Source organism: Balaenoptera musculus, chromosome 20 (genome assembly GCF_009873245.2).
Source record: "Balaenoptera musculus isolate JJ_BM4_2016_0621 chromosome 20, mBalMus1.pri.v3, whole genome shotgun sequence".
In the NCBI taxonomy this organism is placed as follows: domain Eukaryota; kingdom Metazoa; phylum Chordata; class Mammalia; order Artiodactyla; family Balaenopteridae; genus Balaenoptera; species Balaenoptera musculus.
Genome location: NC_045804.1, coordinates 13,961,983 through 13,986,016, shown reverse-complemented (window position 1 = coordinate 13,986,016; position 24,034 = coordinate 13,961,983). Strand labels below are relative to the sequence as shown.

The 24,034-nt window shown below is 40.2% G+C and overlaps 1 protein-coding gene across 12 annotated transcripts in view; it reads right to left on the bottom strand.

The window, feature by feature from the left end:
* The window catches only part of BPTF (bromodomain PHD finger transcription factor), a 145,317-nt gene that overhangs the window by 94,289 nt on the left and 26,994 nt on the right, over positions 1-24,034 (bottom strand). For all 12 annotated transcript variants that reach the window (XM_036836120.1, XM_036836117.1, XM_036836122.1 and 9 more), the window contains exons 2-3: positions 15,511-16,333; positions 1,450-1,673 (exon numbers count right to left, since the gene is read on the bottom strand). In XM_036836120.1, coding sequence (XP_036692015.1) covers positions 1,450-1,673; positions 15,511-16,333 — 1,047 coding nt within the window. The remainder of the gene's footprint in view (positions 1-1,449; positions 1,674-15,510; positions 16,334-24,034) is intronic.

Below are 24,034 nucleotides of genomic sequence, written 5' to 3'. Positions count from 1 at the left end.
TTCCCTGGTGGTGCAGTGGTTAAGAGTCCGCCTGCCAATGCAGGGGACACGGGTTCGAGCCCTGGTCCAGGAAGATCCCACAGTGCCACGGAGCAACTCAGCCCGTGCGCCACAACTACTGAGCCTGTGCTCTTCTAGAGCCTGCGAGCCACAACTACTGAAGCCCACGTGCCTAGAGCCCGTGCTCCACAACAAGAGAAGCCACCGCAATGAGAAGCCCACGCACCGCAACAAAGAGTAGCCCCCCGCTCGATGCAACTAGAGAAAGCCCACGCGCAGCAATGAAGGCCCAACGCAGCCAAGAATAAATTAAATAAATAAAATAAAATAAAATATAACCCAAAGTGTAAAATATATATCCATGAGTCCATCCTCATATAAATGACTGAATAAATAAAGGAAGAATAGACGAATCTCCTGTGCAGAAACATCCCAAACAATGTATGCAGATAAATGCTCCCTCAAGGAGGTGCAGCATAACTCCTCACGGCCTAAGGGTGGGCTGTGCGTAGCCACTTTCTCCCCAAAAGCACAGTATGGGTGGGAGGAGTAATTTTACAACAGAGAAACCTGACAAACACTGCCTCAACCAGATGACCAAGGTTAACATCATTGGTGATAAGTCACGTTGGTGGCAGGTACTCTTGATAAGATGATGAGAAGGGCACTGCACCTCTGTGGTCTTCCTCCCCAAAATACACAACCCCAGGCTAACTACGAGAAGAACATGAGACAAATCCATATTGAGGGCATTCTATTAAATACCTGACCAGTAATCCTCAAAACTTGTCAAGGTCATCAATAATAAGGAAAGGCTGAGAACCTGTGACAGTCTAGAGGAACCTAGAGACACGATAACGAAATATAATGTGGTGTCCTGGAGGGGATCATGAGACAGAAAAAGGACATTAGATAAGAATTAAGGAAATCTGATTTAAGTATAGACTTAAGTCATTACAATATATCAACATTGGTTCATTAGTGATCACAAATGTACCACGCTAATGTAAGATAGTGACAATAGGGGAAGCATGCTGCAGGGTACGTGAAACCCTCTGTGTTATCTTAGCAACTTTTCTGTAACTCTAAAATTATTCTAAAATTAAAAGTTTATTAGAAAAAAAGAAAGCAAAGAGTAAATTTTAAAGGAATACCATTTCTCATAATTAAAAATAGGACTCCCTAAAAGGTTTATTAATAAAATTCTTGAATTAAAGAAACAAATATAATTTGGGGAATATCAGTAATGAGCAAGGCAAGGTACAAAACACTAAAATGCACAGGATCCCTAATTTATGTTAGGATGAACAAGGTTCTCTTGAGAAAATGAAATATAGACAATTAAAATAAAATAATCATACTTGAAAATTTTAATATATTTTCATATTTTGTAGTGATTTCATACCAAGAAATGTAACAAAAAGTAAAATAAGAAAATTTCCCTCTCACCATTAGCTGCTGCCAGGAAGGATTTATTACTGCCCCGAGCCTTATTGGTCAGGTCTTCAGTTATGTCCATGTGCCGGTGGATTTCTTCACGCATTTCTTCTAGAATTTTGCAGAGTTCTGCTTCCCAGTAATCTTTGTCTAGACAGTCAATTAATTCTGCAAGCTGGACCTTTGTGCTGTAGTACCAAATTTTCTTTTCATTTTCATTTTCTGTATCTTCTTCTCTGTTTAAAAAAAGCACAAAAACACTTTGATGTTAGACAAAATGGCACTTACCTGACAATTTTATCTATCCAGTGGAAGTTAAAACACACAACACAAAGATTGTGCACTAAAGCTCAGTATATTTGCTCATAAGAGATCCTGTCAAGTCTCATTCAAACTCAAGGTACTCATTTTATTTAAACCTCTAATTATTTTGATTTCCTAGCCCATAGCAGCTTAGGATAAAATAATTTGCTTGTAGTAGTGGGAAGAGAGGAATTAGTATAGCAGCAAAGAAAGATATCTAAAAACATGACATGCAGAAACATGACCTTAAAATTCAGAGCGTGTGAGTACTTGGTGAAGGACAGTCTTGGTTACACTTCAATCAACTTTAAGGTCATCACTGGAACAATACGAGGGGCAGAACTTTAACCAGAAATATTTAAACTATGTTCAGTACTTGGCAGGTACAGAGCAGGTTCACATTACAGTGTAGTTTAGAAACATTTCCATCCAAATGGTGTAAATGCTCTGCTAAGTTCTGGTCCCTGAAGGAGTCATGTCAATCAAGTAACAATGCCTCATCTCTCTCTCTTGACGGACAATCAAAGCTCAAACTGGAGAGAAGAAGAGCACAGCAGCTTCTTTTCCTGCTTAAATCTCTCTGAAGATGCCAGTCACTTGTAATGGAGGTGGAGACTTCAACACTAATAACTAAAAACATAAGGCAAATTAATGTCTAGGACCAGACTTCGAGAAACATATGTGACTCAGTTCTTCTCTCATTCAGAAGATTCAGGAGTGTGTGTGAGGTACCTAACAAGAAAGAGTCTAACATTCCTGTCTGCTCAAAGGCAAACTCACGAAGCTGAAAGAAGAGCACTTTAAGAAAGATATAGCTTTAAATGGGCTCGGTCACTAATGAGATATGTGAATGTGGACAAGACACAACTCCTCTGAGCCTCTGAGACATCTTATTCACCTCACTGGTAAAATGGGGATAACAGTACCTGTCTTGAGGGACACTGTTTATAAGGTAAATAAAGGTATTATAATAAGGCATCTATCATAGTACCTGGAAAACATCATTAGTGATCAATAAATAGAAAATATTATTGTTACTAGTAAGGTAGTAAATAAATTAAAATGTAGCAGAATTCCAGGAATGAGACATTCAATAATTCTGAACAAAGAAGGGATATATTAAATCATTGATAAATAAAAGGATAACAAAATTATCAAAAATTTTAAAGAAAAAGAGATTAATAAAGGGTCCCTGTTTTCCATCTTTCAAATCAGCATCTGCTGACATATGATATCAATACATTTCTGTTAGAAGCTTTTTACAAAAATTTCTGAAAATCATTTTTTTAAGCTGCTCTGGATTTCACTCTACAGTGGGTATTTCTACTGACTTCTTATGACTGAGTGATAACAATGGTCTACTCCAATTTAAAATGTTAAAGATGTCAGAATCCTCTAAATAAAAAGATTAATAGGGGGCTTCCCTGGTGGCACAGTTGTTGAGAATCCGCCTGCCAATGCAGGGGACACAGGTTCGAGCCCTGGTCCAGGAAGATCCCACATGCCGCGAAGCAACTAAGCCTGTGCATCACAACTACTGAGCCTGCGCTCTAGAGCCTGTGCTCCGCAACAAGAGAAGCCACTGCAATGAGAAGCCCGCGCACCCAACGAAGAGGAGCCCCCGGTCGCCGCAACTAGAGAAAGCCCACGCGCAGCAACAAAGACCCAATGCAGCCAAAAATAAATAATAAATAAATAAAAAGTACATAGTGAGCTTTGATCGAGCACAAGAGTTACAGGACAGCCTAATTCTTTGTTTTCTAAGATTTCAATCTTAAGGATTTTTCCTCTGTTTAAAGATATCAAATTCTTTCCTTAACTGTTTGCTTTTTTCCTCTTGATTCAGAAATATCTACAAATTTCAATGGAACAAGAAAAACATTCTATATAAAAACGTTTTTTGGGTAGAAAACAATTTATAAGCATAAGATTTCTACATGAAAGTGAGATGCTATGGGAACAAATTTAATTAAATGGACATTCTGTCCAATTTTTCAAGCAACTCACAGGCTACTGAAAGGGTCCTTATCAGTTGACTGACTCAGCCCATGCTGGCATCTGCAGAATTTCCATCTTAACAGAGAACACTTAATTTTAATTTTAATCTTAATTTTCATCTTTCACAAGTTCATATGGTGGCAGTCCATTCTAGATTGGAACTGCTCTGTTAGAAAGTTTTTTCCTTTTAAGAGATGACACACACCTAGTGTTTCCACCAATCCATCCTGATTCTGCCTGCTAGAATTCTCTGAAATAAACCTAACACCTCCTCCACACACAGTCCTTCAACTCTTTCACAACATCTATAATTTTACCCTGGTTTTTTTTTTTCAGGCCAAACACGTTCAAATACTTTAACCATTTCTCATACAGCATGTTTTCCAGTCGTCACTACCTTGATATTCTTCCCCTAAATGTACAGTTTTGTCAACGTCCCTCTAAAAACAGCTCTATTTGGGGACTTCCCTGGTGGTCCAGTGGTTAAGAATCTGCCTTCCAATGCAAGGGACACGGGTTCCATCCCTGGTTGAGGAACTAAGATCCCACAGGAAGCGGGGCAACTAAGCCCGCGCCCACAACTACTGAGCCCGCATGCCGCAACTACAGAGCCCACACGCTCTGGAGCCTACATGCCACAACTAGAGAGAAGCGCACAAGCCGCAACTAAGACCCGACGCAGCCAAAAATATATATTAAATTAAAAAAAAAAAAAAGTAAAAACAGCTCTATTTTTTATTCTGCTCATCGAAGATAATACTCAACAATGACCATTTTTTTCTTCTTCAAGCTACAGAAGGATAAATTCATCAAAAGCATAAAGTAGCAAAACTGAACAATAACAGCTAATGCTTTCAAAGAAAAGTTTTAATATAGATGTACTTGGGCACATTTACACAGTTTATATAACCAAGATTATTTGTTCTAATTGTAAAAGTGACAACTGCTTTCCTATATGAATATACATCAATTTGTAAGTACCTTTGTTTATGGGGTTAGAATTTGGTTTCTACAGAAGCTCTGTCTCTACAACGTTCCTTCTGCACACCCAAACTGGCCTGGCTTCCCTGAAGTCACTGATCAGCTCAAGGAGCTGATAGGGTGGCAGGGGAGGACAGAATGGAATGAAAATATGGGCCAAGAACACAATTAACAGCAAACTTACAGATTATATGCCTACATTTTAAAGTCTGTTTGGCTTTTACTCAGGCAAGATAAGTAAGAGGTTAATGACTAACCGTAAGTTTTGAGTTTCATTTCTAAACAAACCCACAGAAACTAAGAGTGAGGAACGCTAGTGCGGTGGGTTGACAAAAAGGTATGTCCACCTGAAACCATAGAATGTGACCTTATTTGGAAATACGGTCTTTGCAGATGTAATTAGCTAAGGATCTTCAGATGAAATCATTCTGGATTTAGGGTGAGCTCTAAATCAAATGACTGCTATCCTTACAAGAGGAGGAGAGGATTCAGAGAGACACGTGGAGAAGGTGATGTGAAGATGGAGGCAGAGATTTGAGTCATGTGCCTTTGCCTATGAGCCAGGAGACACCAAGGAAGGCCAGCAACCACCAAAAGCTAGGAGACAGGCATGGAACAGAGTCTCCCTGAGCCTCCAGAAAGAAACAACCCTGCTGACACTGGTTTCAAACTTCTAGCCGCCAGAATCGTGAGAGAATAAATTCCTGTTGCTTTAAACAACTCATTTTATGGTCAATTTGTTATGGCAGCCCTAGGAAACTAAAACAGATTTTGATTTCATGCTTTTTTTTTTATGATTTAATTTTTTTAACTTATTTTTTTGGCTGCATTGGGTCTTTGTTGCTGCACGTGGGCTTTCTCTAGTTGCGGCAAGTGGGGGCTACTCTTCATTGTGGTGTGCAGGCTTCTCACTGCAGTGGCTTCTCTTTGTTGCGGAGCATGGGCTCTAGGCGCACGGGCTTCAGTAGTTGTGGCTCGTGGGCTCTAGAGCGCAGGCTCAGTAGTTGCGGCATGCGGGCTTCAGTAGTTGTGGCACGCAGGCTCAGTAGTTGTGGCTTGTGGGCTCTAGACCTCAGGCTCAGTAGTTGTGGCACACAGGCTTAGTTGCTCCGCGGCATGTGAGATCTTCCCAGACCAGGCTCGAACCCGTGTCCCCTGCATTGGCAGGCGGATTCTTAACCACTGTGCCACCAGGGAAGTCCCCTAAAACAGATTTTGATACTGGGAAAGGAAGTGCTGCTATAATAGATACTTAAAAACGTGGGAGTGGCTTAGGAACTGGGAAATGGGAAAAGGCTGGAAGAATTTTGAGGCACTTGACAGAAAAGGCCTAGACTTTCTTGAAGAGACAGAGGTTGGCAGAGATTGGAATTATGCTGCCAGCAAGCCAAGGAACACTTGGGGCACTAGAAGCTGGAAAGGGAAAGAAAAGAATTCTTTCCTAGAGCCTTTGGAGGGAGTGGGCCCACTGACACCTTGATTTTTTACTTCTAGCCTCCAGAACTGTGAGAAAATTAATCTCTCACTTTGCCTTGTTACAGCAGCCACAGGAAACTAATGCGGTTCAGGAGTCAGAGATTAAAGGCAGCCCAAGGAGGTTAAGAGCACACATTCTGGAGTCACAATGCCTGGGACCGAATTCTGATTCTGCCACTTACTAGTTGTATGATACTGGATAAATTACTTAACCTCTCTCTTACCTCAACTTCTCCATCTGAAAAATGGGGTGACAGTACTTACATCAAAATGCTGCTGTGAGGATTAAGCAAGTTAAAACATAAAGTGCTTCGAACACTGACAGCACGTAGTGGGTGCAATTTGCAGGGTTGCTATTATGTTCTTCATCTGATGAAGTATATGATATTTACCTTAAAACAAATAATTACAAGTGTAATGGGTGCTTTAAAAAAAAGAAGTGTTTCACGGTGCAAGAGGGAGAGAAATTCAGGGGAAAAAGCCCTAGGAAATGGCATAAATAGGCTGACTTGAAGGATAAGTTAGTCGAAAGGCTTTGCGGGTTTTTAGTTTGCTTTTTATTGATTTTGTTTTGGGTGGTAGGAAGCAAAAGAAATAAATACACAAAATTAGGGATCTGTGAACTTTCTGTTAAGAGCAAATGGAAGTACGTAATTGAAAGGTTTTTCAACTTGGGGGGAAAAGATCTGATCAGAATGGCTGTTTTAAAAATAATCCAGCTATGGGGATTTCCCTGGCAGTCCAGTGGCTAAGACTCCACGCTCCCAATGCAGAGGGTCCAGGTTCAATCCCTGGTCAGGGAACTAGATCCCACATGCTGCAACTAAGAGTTTGCATGCCGCAACTAAATGATCCCGTGTGCCTCAACAAAGACCCGATGCAGCCTAAATAAACATTTTTTTAAAAATAATAATAATAATCCAGCTATGGAACAGAGAACAGAATTGGGGAGTTACACGTACACCAGTTTGGAGACTACTAAACTAGTCTAATCAAGATGATGTTGACAGTGAGAACGGAGAGAAATGGATTCAATATTTAAGAGGTAATTAAAAGGTATAACAAACAACATAGGACAAAAGACTATTCCCAGGTTTCTAGCTTGAGCAGCCAGTAGGATGGTGATCCCATTTACTGAGATGGCAACACTGAATGAAGGGTAGGTAATGGGGGCAAGTGATGCATGCAGTTTTAGACATGTTGTGTCTGAGGTGCCTGCTATGTGGACTTGTCCAGGGGGCTGCTGGTATGCAGAACTGGGCACAGGCAGAAGGATTACAAGCGTAGGTCTGATGGCAACTGAGTCAGCAAGTAAATAGGTGGCTTATGGCTAGAATGTGGAGGTGCAGGTGGAAAGCTGTACAGGTTAAAAAGCATAAATTAGTTCATCTGGAAAATGAAAAAATGCTGAGTTTTAAAATGATGTGTTCAAGGTAATTTTATTCAGAACAGACAGTGACAGGAAAAGGTGCTAGTCTAATCTGGCAGTTCCTATTTTACTAGAAGTCCCAATTTGAGAGCAAAGGATTGATAGAATGAAAACAATATTTAAGAAAGACTGGCCCTCTTACATAACAGATTGAAATTGATCTCTAAATTGTTTACTCAGTAAGTATCTTGGTTCCTCAGGTAGACTATAAACTGATGTGTAAGAACTTTTCTTTTATTCCCTAACCTACTCAAATAACATATTTTTAAATGAGTATTAAACAAATAAAAGCAATAAGAGAAAAATAGTTTCTATAAACTATTAGCATTACAATTAAAAAGTGTTCACTGCCCCAGACTTTGTTTTAGACATAACCCCCTTGGGCAATAAGTCCACTGATTTATCATTTTAAGCTTCTGGACTTCCAGGGAAAACATATACCAGATCTCCACATAACATAAGCTGAGCAATTTACATGGTTTCAAAACTTTCATCGAGTCCACATATCATCTACCACAAGGGGGCGCTTAAATGGAAATTGTTTTGATCTAAATTTTAAAATGATGTAAAATCTTTCACATTTACTCAAATTATTCACAAGGAACAACTATTATTAACAATGATATTTAGGGACTTTCCTGGTGGTGCTCCGAATGCAGGGGCCTGGGTTCGATCCCTGGTCAGGGAACTAGATCCCACATGCATGCTGCAACTAAGAGTTCACATACCACAAATAAGGAGCCCACATACTGCAACTAAGGAGCTGGTGAGCCACAACTAAGACCCAGCGCAACCAAATAAATAAATAAATATTTTAAAAAATTAAAAAAATCTTTGTATCTGACTTTTTACAAAGAAAATAGTCAAAATGTCACAACACATGAAAAAAAGTATCATACTTGTTCATCTGAGATCTTCATTAAATTCTGTGTACTTTATTATGCAATAAGAAAGGCAGTTTGAGAGATTACGACTAAAACTTTTAAAGCAAATAAATGTAAGTGAATAGTTTCCCTGCCAAACATGTAATTTAAAGAATCTGTTCAATTTAGAAAAGTGGATTATTTCATTTCATTGGTAATGTACCACAAATCCATGCATGGGTACCTTCTTAAGTCCCTTCACTCCTGTAATTTTAAAGCTTTGCCCCTATTTAACCACATTCAAAGGGTCTTCTCTTCTACTTGTCTGAGTGTTGTTTTATATACTGATATTGAATTATCAAGAAACAGAACTTTTTTGAAACACCACTTAATTTACGTCATATTTTCTAAAAATGCCTGTGTTTCAAATTTATAAGATCTCAGAAAAACCCAGTCCCAATAGAGCCAAAACCATTATACTATCTTTCTCCCCCCAGTTATAAGCATTGCTTTTAACAGCTAAAACAAGGCAAATTGCAGACTTCTCAAGATGATGGCTTGGAAACTAGACTACAGTATAAAATTAGTTATTGAAAATATTCTTGGGAGTTCCCTGGCGGTCCAGTGTTTAGGACTCCACGCTTTCACTGCCATGGCCCGGATTCAATCCCTGGCCAGGGAACTAAGATCCTGCAAGCTGCATGGTATGGTCAAAAAAAAAGAAAAGAAGAAACAAGAAAATAAAATATTCTTATAAATAGGTCCTGAAAAAAAATTCTAGGTCCTACTTCCTAATAGCCATAGAGTCTTGGGCAAGTCCTAGAGCAAGTTATTTAACTTCTCTGAGTTTAGTTCTTCATCTATAAAATGTACAAAAATAGTACCCACATTATTGGGTTGTTGTGAGGGTTAATGAAAAAAATGTATAAATAAAATGCTTATTAGAAAACTGTAAGGCACACATTATTCTAAGTGAAAGAACTGAGATACAAAATAATATTATTATATGTTTCTTTTTATATGAAATGTTTAGAAAAGGCAAATTTATACAAACAACAGAGTGATTTTCTAAGGCTGAGAATGGGAGTAAGATTAACTGTAAAAAGATATGAGACCACTTTCAGAATGACTGAAATGTGGAGTAACCAACCACTTGGATTTGTCTCAGAAGAAAATGTTTCCTGGGATGTGGGACTTTCAGTGTTAATTTACTAAAATTATAGAATTGTACATCTTCAACAATAGAATTTTATAATACATAAATTAATAAACAGCTCAGGGAATTCCCTGGTGGTCCACTGGTTAGGACCCTGTGCTTCCACTGCAGGGGGCACATGTTCGATCCCTGGTCGGGGAACTAAGATCCCGCAAGCAGCACAGCGCGGCCAAAAAACAAAAAAACAAAAAAACCCCAGCTCAATAAAGTTGTTAAAATAACAGAATAATAAAAATACTAGGTATACTTCACAAATAGTGTCTTGATTACTAAAGTAAACATACAGGGGCTTCCCTGGTGGCGCAGTGGTTGGGAATCCGCTTGCCAGTGCAGGGGACACGGGCTCGAGCCCTGGTCCAGGAGGATCCCACATGCCGCGGAGCAACTGGGCCTGTGTGCCACAACTGCTGAGCCTGCGCTCTGGAGCCCACGAGCCACAGCTGCTGAGCCCACCTGCCGCAGCTGCTGAGGCCCACGCGCCTAGAGCCTGTGCCCCGCAACAAGAGAAGCCACCACAATGAGAAGCCTGCGCACCGCAACAAAGAGTAGTCCCCGCTCCCCGCAACTAGAGGAAGCCCACTCGCAGCAACAAAGACCCAACGCAGCCAAAAGTAAATAAATAAATAAATAAATTTTATAAATAAATAAACATACAAGCATTCACAATTCATGAAGCAATGACAATTCTCATTTTATAGGTGAAAAAAACCAGGCTTAGGAGGGTTGTAGGTGCTTTAATATGACACACAACTTGTAATTAACAAGGCCAGGAATGCAAACCAGGGCTAGTTTCAGAGCTTTAATATTTAACCACTCTGTATGACAACTGTCTAGTAATAAATGACCTGGATAAAGACAAAAAAAGAAAAAGTAAACATACAAATTTAAGATATATATTGGGAAACCGTAAATGTCAAAAAGAAAGAAAAAGTTTCTTATATACTAAAATAAAAATTTATACACACAATTTGATTTTTTATTGTCATTTTTGAAGGTTAGAAAATTGTGTATAAAATTTTCAGAGAAAAGGCAAATTTACTATTTAGGTTATATAAAAATAAAAATGAACTTTTCAATCCAATGATAAATTAAATCTGTTACTGTCTGTAGGGCAAGTTGACAGTTTAATAAACTCCTTGAGGATCTCTCTAGATTTACCCATTTTCCTGGCTGGGGATATACATTTTGTTTGAAAAAAAAAAAAAAGCTGTTGAAATTTTAACTTTTTTTTTCTACGTAAATATAATATGTAAAAAGCAAAAAACAAACAAACAAACAAACTGTACAGCATATATTAAGTGCTCAATAAATGTTGATGTTGGCTATTGTTATTACTAACCCATCAGCAACTAGTTCCACCTACAGGTCCCTAACACCAAGGCCTACACCATTGGTTATTGTGTGATAAGCCTTACATTACAGATGTCAAGGCCTACCTATATGTGGACAAAGCACCTTTGGCATGTCTGGGGCCCGAAACGGCAGCACAGGGAAGGAAGTGAAAGGCAGTGAGAATGAACATCCAAAAAGGGTGAGGAAAGGCAGGACAGGGAAGGGAACATAAGAATGGGAGAACAGGAGTACAGAATAAATTTCATTTACTTCCTGATTTGTTCACAGCAATCCTGATGACTCTGAGCCCTTCCGGGAAGGCACATGAGACTGAGTGGATAGGGTCTGTTAACTGCTGTGCTGAACATCTACAGAGTACAAGCACCAGGCTCCCTGAAAGGCAGTCTCACTGACTTTTCACATAGAATGAAAGACTGCATTAAACTTCAAACCAAAATGTGGTTACAGTTATCTTTCCATTTGTAATGACCTCACCAACACAAGTTTCCATGCTACCATCTCCACAGCATGATATGAGAAAGACGGCACAATAAACACCACAACCAGATGTTTGGGAGATACGGGGGCAAAAAAAAAAAAAAAAAAAACTTATACAAAATTTTAAAATAACTGATCCAAACCAAAACATACAAAATATACTTTGTATATTTAAAACTTTTAAAACTTCATATACTGTTTCTCATATCAGTTTCTGGATTAAGGTAGTAGACTGAATCCACACATCTCAGTTTGCTCCCTCTTGAAACCCTCTTAAAACCACTAAAGAAATATTTTTAAAGATCTAAACTTACAAGATTAGAGAAAATAAGAGAGACAACAAAAAAATTTTTGGAAGCAGGAAAGCAAATGGACAAGTGATAACCGCCTTTAACAGAGCCAAGAAAGCCCAATCCGAAACATAAAGGGTGGAGCTGAGAACCAACAATCACCAAAATGAGGAGGGGAGTATCGACAGCAGAGAAGTGCTTGAAAGCTGTTTTAGGAGCAGATCCCACGGCCACTTATCTATCCACTTAAAGCCACGAAAGGTTTAGTCTCTACAGGAGGTAAAAGTGAGGTTCTCCGGACCAGGGGACACCAGGTGCAGGTGTGAACCAAGGTATTGTACAGAAAACCAAGGTACTGAGTGGCTATGTACACGGTAAATGCGGGGTGCGTGGTAAAGGTACTGTACAGAAAACCAAGGTACTGAGCGGCTATGTACACGGTAAATGCGGGGTGCGTGGTAAAGGTACTGTACAGAAAACCAAGGTACTGAGCGGCTATGTACACGGTAAATGCGGGGTGCGTGGTAAAGGTACTGTACAGAAAACCAAGGTACTGAGCGGCTATGTACACGGTAAATGCGGGGTGCGTGGTAAAGGTACTGTACAGAAAACCAAGGTACTGAGCGGCTATGTGCACGGTAAATGCGGGGTGCGTGGTAAAGGTACTGTACAGAAAACCAAGGTACTGAGCGGCTATGTGCACGGTAAATGCGGGGTGCGTGGTAAAGGTACTGTACAGAAAACCAAGGTACTGAGCGGCTATGTGCACGGTAAATGCGGGGTGCGTGGTAAAGGTACTGTACAGAAAACCAAGGTACTGAGCGGCTATGTGCACGGTAAATGCGGGGTGCGTGGTAAAGGTACTGTACAGAAAACCAAGGTACTGAGCGGCTATGTGCACGGTAAATGCGGGGTGCGTGGTAAAGGTACTGTACAGAAAACCAAGGTACTGAGCGGCTATGTGCACGGTAAACGCGGGGTGCGTGGTAAAGGTACTGTACAGAAAACCAAGGTACTGAGCGGCTATGTGCACGGTAAACGCGGGGTGCGTGGTAAAGGTACTGTACAGAAAACCAAGGTACTGAGCGGCTATGTGCACGGTAAACGCGGGGTGCGTGGTAAAGGTACTGTACAGAAAACCAAGGTACTGAGCGGCTATGTGCACGGTAAACGCGGGGTGCGTGGTAAAGGTACTGTACAGAAAACCAAGGTACTGAGCGGCTATGTGCACGGTAAACGCGGGGTGCGTGGTAAAGGTACTGTACAGAAAACCAAGGTACTGAGCGGCTATGTGCACGGTAAACGCGGGGTGCGTGGTAAAGGTACTGCACAGAAAACCAAGGTACTGAGCGGCTATGTGCACGGTAAACGCGGGGTGCGTGGTAAAGGTACTGCACAGAAAACCAAGGTACTGAGCGGCTATGTGCACGGTAAACGCGGGGTGCGTGGTAAAGGTACTGCACAGAAAACCAAGGTACTGAGCGGCTATGTGCACGGTAAACGCGGGGTGCGTGGTAAAGGTACTGTACAGAAAACCAAGGTACTGAGCGGCTATGTGCACGGTAAACGCGGGGTGCGTGGTAAAGGTACTGTACAGAAAACCAAGGTACTGAGCGGCTATGTACACGGTAAACGCGGGGTGCGTGGTAAATGCAGCCCGCCTCCGCCACCCAGCCAGCCAAACCCTCATGCTCCAAGCAGAACACCAGAAAAGGCCTCTCTGGGCCGCCTGACCAGCTCAGAAGGAAGGACTAAAGATAGTGAGTGACATCAGGGATCACCAAGAAAAAAGATTAAGAAAATCACTCAACGATTAAGCTCAAAATTGATATGGCCCACACACTTGCTCAGAACTTCCAATCAGCTGTATAATCCCGCAGTGTTAATCAGGAGCAGAAAATTAAGGATTAATAGACATCTGAGGATGGAAGAGACAGACCAATACAAACAGCAGGAAGAAGCAGCCTGGAAGAAACAGAGACCATTCACAGTGGGAAAAAACACATGAAAAAACTATCAATAACATCCTCGAAAGTAAGAGAAATTATTATTTCCAGAAAACAAAAAACTAAGATTTTATTTTTTAAAAAGGAGGATGATTTTAAGAACAAAAGAGCTCTTAGAAAATAAAAACGTGATAGATAGAAAAAATAAATAGTAGGGCTTGAAGACCAAGATAAGGAAATCTTCTAGAAAAATTGAACACACACACACACACACACACACACACGCACGCGCATGCGCGCGCGCATTCCAAAGAGGACAAAGACAAAGAGGAAAACTGGAGCGAAAAGATAAAATCAGAAGACCAAAATAGGAAGCCCAACATTCAATAAAGTAATAGTTCAAGATAAATACAACAGGCAAAAGGAGAGGAGGAAGTCCTCAAAGGAAGTTCTCAGAACTGACTCAACTGTCAGATTGCAAGTGCCCACCACACACACAATGGATGAAAACAGACCCACACAAGGCCCTATCACTCTAAAACTGCAGAAAACACTGAAGGCAAAGAGAAGATTCGACAAGTTTCCAGGTAAGTCCAAAGTGGTTATATACAAAGAATCAGTGAATGGATTCAGATTTCTCCACAGCAACACTACAAGAAGACAACTGTACAAAATTCTGAAATTCGCTGTTTATTCTGTACCATCTTTAAAAACTAAGGGTGGGCCTGGCTAAGATACTTCTCTGTACCTGGCTTGGCCTGACCATGTGCTGATGAAGTTCTTTCTCTCCTCTCCATGCCTGCTCTTTCATTTCATCCCACCACAAATTTTCTGATTTGACCTAATTCTGAGAGCTTGAAGAAGGCTTTGAAAACTTTAGAAGCTGAGGACTTCCCTGGCGGTCCAGTGGTCAAGACACCGCGCTTCCACTGCAGGGTGTACAGGTTCGATCCCTAGTCGGGGAACTAAGATCCCACATGCCACACAGCGCAGCCAAAAGAAAATAAATAAATAAACAAATGAATGAATGAATAAATAAAATATTTAAAAAAGAAAAGCTTTAGAAGCTGAAAATACAAAGTAACCCACTCCCTCTGACCATACTTCTACAGGATGCGCAAAACCAAGTCCACACTACAACCCTGCCAAGCACCCTCACTTTCCCAGGCTTCCTCCCGCCCTTCCCACTGTCCTGCCAGGAAGAATCTCCTGAAAACCCTCAGGAAAGCACAAGCAGACTATGACCAGGAGTCTGTTGGGTTTAACTTCTCCTGGGAGGCTGCAACCAATCATGGCGGCACTGATCTTTCCTTAGACCATTTCTTTGTTCTTGCTGCTCCATTTTATGTACAAATATAGTAAAACTAAAAAGAGAAGCAAGAAAATCCTGACACCAAAGTTAGGATGCAGATTACCTCATGGTGGGCTGCAGGGAATCTAACAGGGGAAGGGCCCACAATGGCATGTGGCATCCCACCTAGTAAGTAACGTTCTGTTTTCCATCCTAGGCATTGAGTACAGTGGTGTGTATTTTGCTTTTTTTCATACACCCTTCTTTCCTTACAATTTTAAAAACTGTTTTAATGTACATATTCTTTCAAGTTAGAAATTATTAAACTATACAACTCATTATTAAATCACCAAGGTTTACATCACATCAGCAGCACAGCTCTACAACAATCATGAAGGAAGTTGGCTTAATTTTAAATACATACAAAAATTTAAGACCAGATTTACTCACATTATGAGTCTTCGGTTTAAGAACCAGTATTTCCTCCGACTTCTGTCATATCCAATAGGTTCATGTCGAATATATGGTTTGTTTTTTTGGATTTCAGCAACGCAGTCAGTCACACCAGGAACTTTATGTGCTACACAGACTTCACACTGCCACTCATCCTCTGGCACCTCCTCGAGAGGCGGCTTCACACATTCCAAATGGTACACTGCTGAGCAGGTCTCACAGCAAAGCAAATCCCCGAGTTTGTGACAAACCCTACAGTGGTCATCGTACTGGATCACCCCTTCAGACATCAACTCCTCACGAGCAATGTTTGTGGTAAGAAACTGATCGACTAAGAACTGCAGAACTTTGATTTTGTTCTCTACTGGTCCATAAGGATAGTCCTCTGCTTCCTGGTAAGGAAGAACATGATGGTACTCCTTGTCACTCTCACAGTACACCCGCAGCACCTCCGGCCACGTCATGCCATCGATGAAATACAGCGTGGAATTCACGCTATCTTTCAGATCGGCAGGTCCAAAGGTAGTATTGGAAGTGTCTTCTTCACGCAAAACTGCTTTCAAAAGCACAACGTGCATCTCCGCCATAAGTGTGCACTGCTCTTGACTCACCAGAGCTGCACAAAAGTCCTCAAAGCGAAAAGGAGATAACCTTAAAACTGTACCAAAGTTCCGCAGTACCTCATAAATGGCAATAACATTCATTATATGCTCGTTAGGCACCATTAAATCCTCAGAGGACTTGGGAAATTCAAGGGGTGGGATGTCTTTTTCTTCCAATATTGGAGAACGAGGCCGATGTACTCTTGGTTTTCGCCTACCTGTAAATAAAGAAATGGTATAATTACAAATCAATACATCATTTCTACAAACTAAGGATTTTCTGGTTTTTCCTATTTGGACATATACCCCCAAAAAGAGATAAGCATACTTCTATTTTTCTAATAACTGTCAAGTTAAAATAATACCAAGAAGCAATGATTTAGCTCTAATCTTTAAGTCTACAGAAAATCTAAATTTAAAGTTTTCCCATTATATCCCAAAGTAGAAGTAAAAAAAAAAATTACAATTATAATCAGTTCTCAATTACCTAGAGGGGTTAACTGGTTTACAGGTAACCATGATAAAAAGTAACAGTGAATTTGTGAAAGATCTGACAAGAACATAAATGAGAAAAAGACATCTCCAAGGAAGAGAACACGTGTAACAGATCTCACATGGTGCCAGCTGCACTAAGAAATGCCTCTCAGCAATCAGACAGGAAGTTCTCTGGTGCAGCACACCCTTTCCTTGGCCAGTTCTTCCTGAGAGCCATGTAATGGGGAGTTCCACAGTGAAGCACAAGGTTAGGGCTGAGACAGAAAGCAAGAAGGAGTAAGGAAGGGAGAAGAGAAGCAGGGTTCCAATACTGGGAGAAAAGGGTGGGGGCGGGGCTCACTTAGGAAACAGACAACAGATTATAATTTTTAGCTGTAAATTAAGCAACAGGAGGCGTGCCTGTTCACCAATTTATGAAATGTACAGTCCAGGAATATATATGTATGTAAATGTATAAATATATAGCATTTGAGAGCTTAGTTCATAACAAGCAAGCAGATCTCATTTAATCCTCTGAACAAGTCTATGAGGTATTTTAATAAGAAACTTATGGAAAGAAACAAGTTTCTCCAGAATTGCCATGCCCATGCCTGCATTACTATTATTACACTTTCCAATGATATTTACAGAATAGGAAATGTACTTTTAAATAGCAGACTTTTTATGAGATTAACATTAAATTTATTTTTGTGCAACTGTTTTATTAACTAAGATTTATTAACTATGGTTTTGGGTTGCTGGTCACCTCTTAACTGCCTCCTCCCTTCCCCATTCCTGCACCCTCCTCACATCTAGTTAACTCTCATCGTGTACAAACTAAAAGGGTACAGGGCACCAGGAAAAGAAAGTATGCTATAGAATATAAAAGGTCAAGATCTTTTATTTTATACAATGTACCCCCTCATATTCATTCACTGGAAAGATTTTCCAAATAAGATTATATCCATTAGTTTCTGCAGAAAAAAGTCCAAGGGATCACTCTGGGCCAGACTTTGCTGGTGAGCCTACATAGTAAGAAAGAAACCCCCTCCATCTCAGCAAATACCCATCTACTACAAAGATGCAGTTTTCACAGATTCAATTAAATCACAGAATCACCATGCTAGTAATAAGCATCACGATGGTAATCCAGTCCATTTCACTGCCTTCTGGAAGTTATTTGGGCCTCATCTGCATAAGCACAAATGAGAGAAAGCAGAAAAGGATTAAAGGGAAGACTGAACCTAGAAGAATACCCTCAAATGCAAGAGAAGAAACACAAGTCACCAACTGAGACAAACCTGCTTATAGAAACAGTCCCTGTGTTCCTCTCAGCTGTTTACGCAAAATGCTGTCAAACAGAGTCCAAGTAAAGGATTACAGAAGTTAAGGCTGGAAAAGTAGTTCTAGGATCAGAACACGGATCCTTAAATGTTAGGTTTAGGCATTTGTACAGCACTTTATTCTGGCAGTAATGTAGGTTGATGGCTTTGAATGAAGTAATGAAGACTTTTTGAGCAGGGCAGGGACATGAGAAGAATGTTCCAGAAAGACTTCTCTGGCTTCAGTGTATACAATGAATAGGACAGGGGGAACAGACCAGACACAGGGCATCTTCTGAAATTACCCAGAAGATAAAGACCTGGATTCAGAGTCTGGCTGTGGGAATGAAGAAAAAGATGAATAAAAGTGACCTTATGAAGAAAGAAACCAACTGGTGTGGAACATAACACCACCACCCTAAGATTTAACTCTGGTACCATTTCCTCCAAAAGACTATTCGAACTCCCCCAAACACTTCTGAATTCTCATAGCCTTCTCTGAATCATTTGTTACCCTACAATTTACCTATTCATGGTATCCATTCCACCTCCATAGCTGAACACCCACCTCTTATGCCAAAGAAAGATCTGGCACGTTTGTTTTATTGGAAGCATTTGCTAGCATCATTCCCTTTAGAGAATTACCCTTCCCCTACACCATGTGATTCTGATGGGGCCCCCAAACACAGTATTCCATCTCTTGATCACTGGCAAGGCAGGCCAGTGAGAGTCTTGCCTGGGATTTTATATTCAGATGCTGAGTGAGAAGTGCTCTGAAGCTCGTTCTTTCCATGAAGGTGGCCAGAGGCTGTATGTGGCTAACCCACCTTTACCTCCCTTGTGGAAGAAGGGAATAAGGACAAGAGACAGAAGCAGAAATGGGAGATAAGTATTGATAACTCACGAGTACTGACAGAACCTGTCATTCAAATTTCCCAGTCAGGACTTCCCTGGTGGAGCAATGGTTAAGAATCCGCCTGCCAATGCAGGGGACACGGGTTCAAGCCCTGGTCCAGGAAGATCCCACATGCTGCAGAGCAACTGGGCCTGTATGCCACAACTACTGAGCCTGCAGTCGAGAGCCCGCGTGACACAACTACTGAAGCCCGCGCACCTAGAGCCCGGGTTCTGCAACATGAGAAGCCACCACAGTAAGAAGCCCACGCACCACCACGAAGAGTAGCCCACGCTCGCCGCAACTAGAGAAAGCCCACGCACAGCAACGAAGACCCAATGCAGATAATAAATAAATAAATAAATTTATTTTTAAAAAAACAAATTTCCCAGTCACACAAACCAAAAACCACTCCCCTTTTGCTTAAGCGAACATGTTGGTTTTCTGTTGCTTGCAAATAAAAGAGTACTGATTAAAACAGTATCTAACACTGTATACAAGCCTTTTATAATGAGAAACTCAGTAAATTGCTATTTAAAGACTATCAATGAGAGCAGTTAATGTTTAAAAAAAAAAAAGACTGTTGATAGTACTCTTTTGTAGTAAATTAACTTAGACAGTAACAGAAGTAGTCTAATTTAATTTGATATCTAATTTTAAAATATCAGCTTTCACAGATTCTGAAAGATTTTGGATAAACATGTATTATTCTAATATTTAACAGTTCATTTAGCTTATATTAAGCTAAAGTCTGTTAGCTTTCTATTAGTTTTAGAGGTAAAAGGAAGAAAGGCAAAAAAAGGTTCATAAATTCTACATTCTATCATCTAGCTGGAAACCACAAAATAGCATCTATTCAAACTACAACTACATACATACTGAAAAATGTGAGCACTTTTACAAGTTAACATTAAATACTGGTCAGTTCATTCTGAAGCATTATTGGGAGTTTAGATCGATTCAATTTTTTTAAAATTTATTTACTTACACTGCGCCAGGTCTTAGTTGCGGCACAGGGGATCTTTTAGTTGCAGCACGCATGCGGGAATAAAGTAAAATTCATGTGCTGAAATAAGAAATCTTTAAGACATATTATTAAGTAGAGGAAAAAGCCAGCTACAGAACAATGACTAGGATGTCATTTGGGAAACAAAATTAGAAACAAAAAAAGAAAAGAGAACAATAATAAAGTGTATACATCGAAGAGGTCATATATGAATCTTTTTAAAGTAGTTGTTCCTGGGGAGGAGAAATGGAAGAAAAAAAAGAAAGAAAGACTAATTTTTTTATCCTTTTATATTCTTAAATACCACATGCATATATCTTTATTATAATATTTTAAAAGAAAAATATTGGGCAGATATCTATACAAATATATAAAAATATTAATATTTAAATCAATAAAATGATGCTGCTGGTAATGGCTACTGATGGCCTTGTATGAATACAAACATAAGGTCATTATGCCAAATTCAAAGATTTGGGTTTACAGAACTGAGCACAGATCACCGTGTATAAAGAGAAAACTCATAAAATTAAACCACTTAAGCCCCTCAACTGTCAATCATTAGTATTAGCAAGTCAAGTTATTTAAACTATTCAGGGAAATGTATTTATAATATACCACTGAGGATTACACTCATTACCATTTTCAACACTGATCTAGTATCTAGCAGATAAAGTATATTAATTTTCCTGTATTAAAAAAAAAAGGGATTAACGTCAACCTCACTAGCCATCAGGAAAAGGCAAATTAAAACCACAATGAGATACTGTTTCATACTCATCAATGGACAAAAGTTTTAAAGTCCATCCAAACAAACTTTTGGGAAGAACGGAGAACAACAGAGACACCGGTATACCACACTCGGGACTGTAAAGTGGCATCACCACTTTGGAGAGCAATTCAGTAACAGTCAGGTTAAGGTTGTGCACACAACCCTGAAAGGGCGGTTTGAAAATTTTTTGCCCATGACCCAAAGTAAGAAATACATTTTACATTTAAATCTAGTACACACCTACCCCAAAACTAAAGTTCTACAAAGCACTACTCTTATACTAATATCTTCTCTTCCATCCCATTCCAATACTTTCTATTCCATTCTCTTTCTGCTTTTAAATTATGCTGGTTGCAGCCCACAGTTTGAAAAACACTTCTCAGGAATTCCCCGGCAGTCCAGTGGTTAGGACTCTGCGCTTTCACTGCCGAGGGCCCAGGTTTGATCCCTGGTCAGGGAACTAAAATCCCACAAGCCACACCCCAACCCACCCTCCCAAAAAAAGAAAAAGAAAAACACTTCTCTAGAGAAACTCTCCTTATACATATGCAGAACACTGAACATTGCGTATAAAAGCAAGCAGTCAATCAAGCTGGAAACAACAAAAATGTACATCAACGGGGGGAACGATTAAATTGTAGAACATTCATTTGATAGAATCCTTTTTTGGGGGCCATGCTGCTTGGCTTGCGGGATCCTAGCTCCCTGACCAGGGATCAAACCCGGGCCCTCGGCAGTGAAAGCACGGAGTCCTAACCAGTGGACTGCCAGGGAACTCCCCACTTGATAAAATTCTATAGAGCAGTCAAGGGCTACATATGTCGGCATGGATCAATCATAAAAACACCATGAAACAAATAAAATTGCTACCAAAAAAAAATTGCTACTAAAGGATAAACAATTTGAAACCATGTGAAACAGTTTTATCTATTGCTTATGGATGAATGGATGTATATATATAATATATATATGAACTAGTAGTTAACATCACCACTAGAATGTAATCTCCTTAAGGGCAGGGAGTTTTGTCTGTGTATTTTTGCTGCTGTGAATACTTCAATAAATACTTACTGAAAGAATCAGGAGTTTAGTAGGCACACAAAAAGATGCTCATCATCACTAATTATTAGAGTAATGCAAATCAAAACTACAGTGAGGTACCACCTCATACTGGTCAGAATGGCCATCATTAAAAAGTCTACAAATAATAAGTGCTGGAGAGGGTGTGGAGAAAAGGGAACCCTCCTACACTGTCGGTGAGAATGTAAATTGGTGCAGCCACTATGGAAAACAGTATTGAGGTTCCTCAAAAAACTAAAAATAGAGTTGCAATATGATCCAGCAATCCTACTCCTGGGCATATACCCAGACAAAACTATAATTCAAAAAGACACATGCACCCCTATGTTCATAGCAGCACTATTTACAATAGCCAAGGCACGGAAGCAACCTAAATGTCCATCCATCGACAGGTGAATGGATAGAGAAGATGCAATACACACACACACACACACACACACACACACACACACACACACACACACACACACTGGAATATTACTCAGCCATAAAAAAGAATAATGCCATTTGCAGCAACATGGATGGACCTAGAGATTATCATACTAAGTGAAGTAAATCAGAAAGAGAAAGACAGGGCTTCCCTGGTGGTGCAGTGGTTAAGAATCTGCCTGCCAATGCAGGGGACATGGGTTCGAGCCCTGGTCCGGGAAGATCCCACGTGCTGCGGAGCAACTAAGCCCGTGCGCCACAACTACTAAGCCTGCGCTCTAGAGCCCATGAGCCACAACTACTGAGCCCACGTGCCACAACTACTGAAGCTCGTGCGCCTAGAGGCCTTGCTCCGCAACGAGAAGCCCCTGCAATAAGAAGCCTACACACCGCAACGAAAAGTTGCCCCATTTGCCACAACTAGAGAAAGCCCGTGCACAGCAACAAAGACCCAACACAGCCAAAAATAAATAAATAAATACATTTTAAGGGAAAAAAAAAAGAGAAAGACAAATACCATACGATATCACTTACATGTGGAATCTAAAATATGACACAAATGAACATATCTATGAAACAGAAACCGACTCACAGACATAGAGAACAGACTTGTGGTTGCCAAGCGGGGGGTGGGGGTGGGGTGGAGGAGGGAAGGATTGGGAGTGTGGGATTAGCAGATGCAAACTATTATATATAGGATGGATAAACAACAAGGTCCTACTGCATAGCACAGGCGACTATATTCAATAGCCTATGATAAACCATAATGGAAAAGAATATGAAAAAGAATATATATATGTAAAATTGAATCACTTTGCTGAAAGAATCAGTAGTTTCAAACTCTAGCCTATGCAATTACACAAGAAAATGATGTCTTTACATTATTTGCAGATCTTAGAAATGTGTTTTTACTCCTCACTATGTAAATAAATAGAGGACTACAGTGAGAAGTCCTAGAACAGTGGTCTTCAAATTTTGCACATCAGAATCACCTGGAGAGCTGATTCTAATTAAAACAGCTTCTGATTCAAAGGACTAGGAAAGAGTCTCAATTTGCATTTCTAACAATTCCCATGCGATACTAACTCTGCTGGTCTGAGGTCCACAGTTTGAGAACCACTGCCCTGGAACTCAAAAAGGTTATCCCTCTGAGATTCAGTTGAGTAAAAATTAATACACATCAGATGAAATTCACTAATTCCAGTTACCTTCAAAGCTTGCCACTCAAAATGTGATTGGCATTATCTATGAGGCTTGAAATAAAGTCAGAATCTCAGGCTTACTAAATTAGGATTTGCAGTTTCTCAAAATCTTCAGGTGATTCATGCACACATTAAAGTTTGACATGCTGCCTTGAAAACTATCCATCCTAAAACTAGAAGTGCAGCAAAATCACATGGTAAACTGTTAAAAGTAGAGTATCAAAATGCAATTCAAATTTACAGAACCCCAGGTGAAGCTCAGTAATCTGTATTTTTATCTTTCTCCCCAGATAATTCTGATGTGCAGCCAAGTGTGAAAATTACGGCTTTACCGAAATTGGATATTCCCGCTACCAAGCAGAAAGTGAGGCTTTTTTGGAAACTCAAACAAGAGAATCAAGAGGCTGCCTAAGAAGGTATGATTAGAATAGGACAGGTGTGAAAGGAAGCTGAAGCCTAATCAAAGACATTAATAAGCCTACAAGAAGAAAATGCTACGGATGGAAAGTGGTCTGCATGGGGGTGGGGAGCGGGTAGGGGAACCAAAGAGCAAGAATTTGTCAGTGAATTTCCAACACAGTCAAGGTTAAGGGAAAGAGTTTCTTTTTTTTAATGTATTTATTTTATTTATTTTATTTTTGGCCGCATTGGGTCTTCGTTGCTCCACGCGGGCCTTCTCTAGTTGAGGCTAATGGGGGCTACTCTTCACTGCGGCGCACAGGCTTCTCATTGCGGTGGC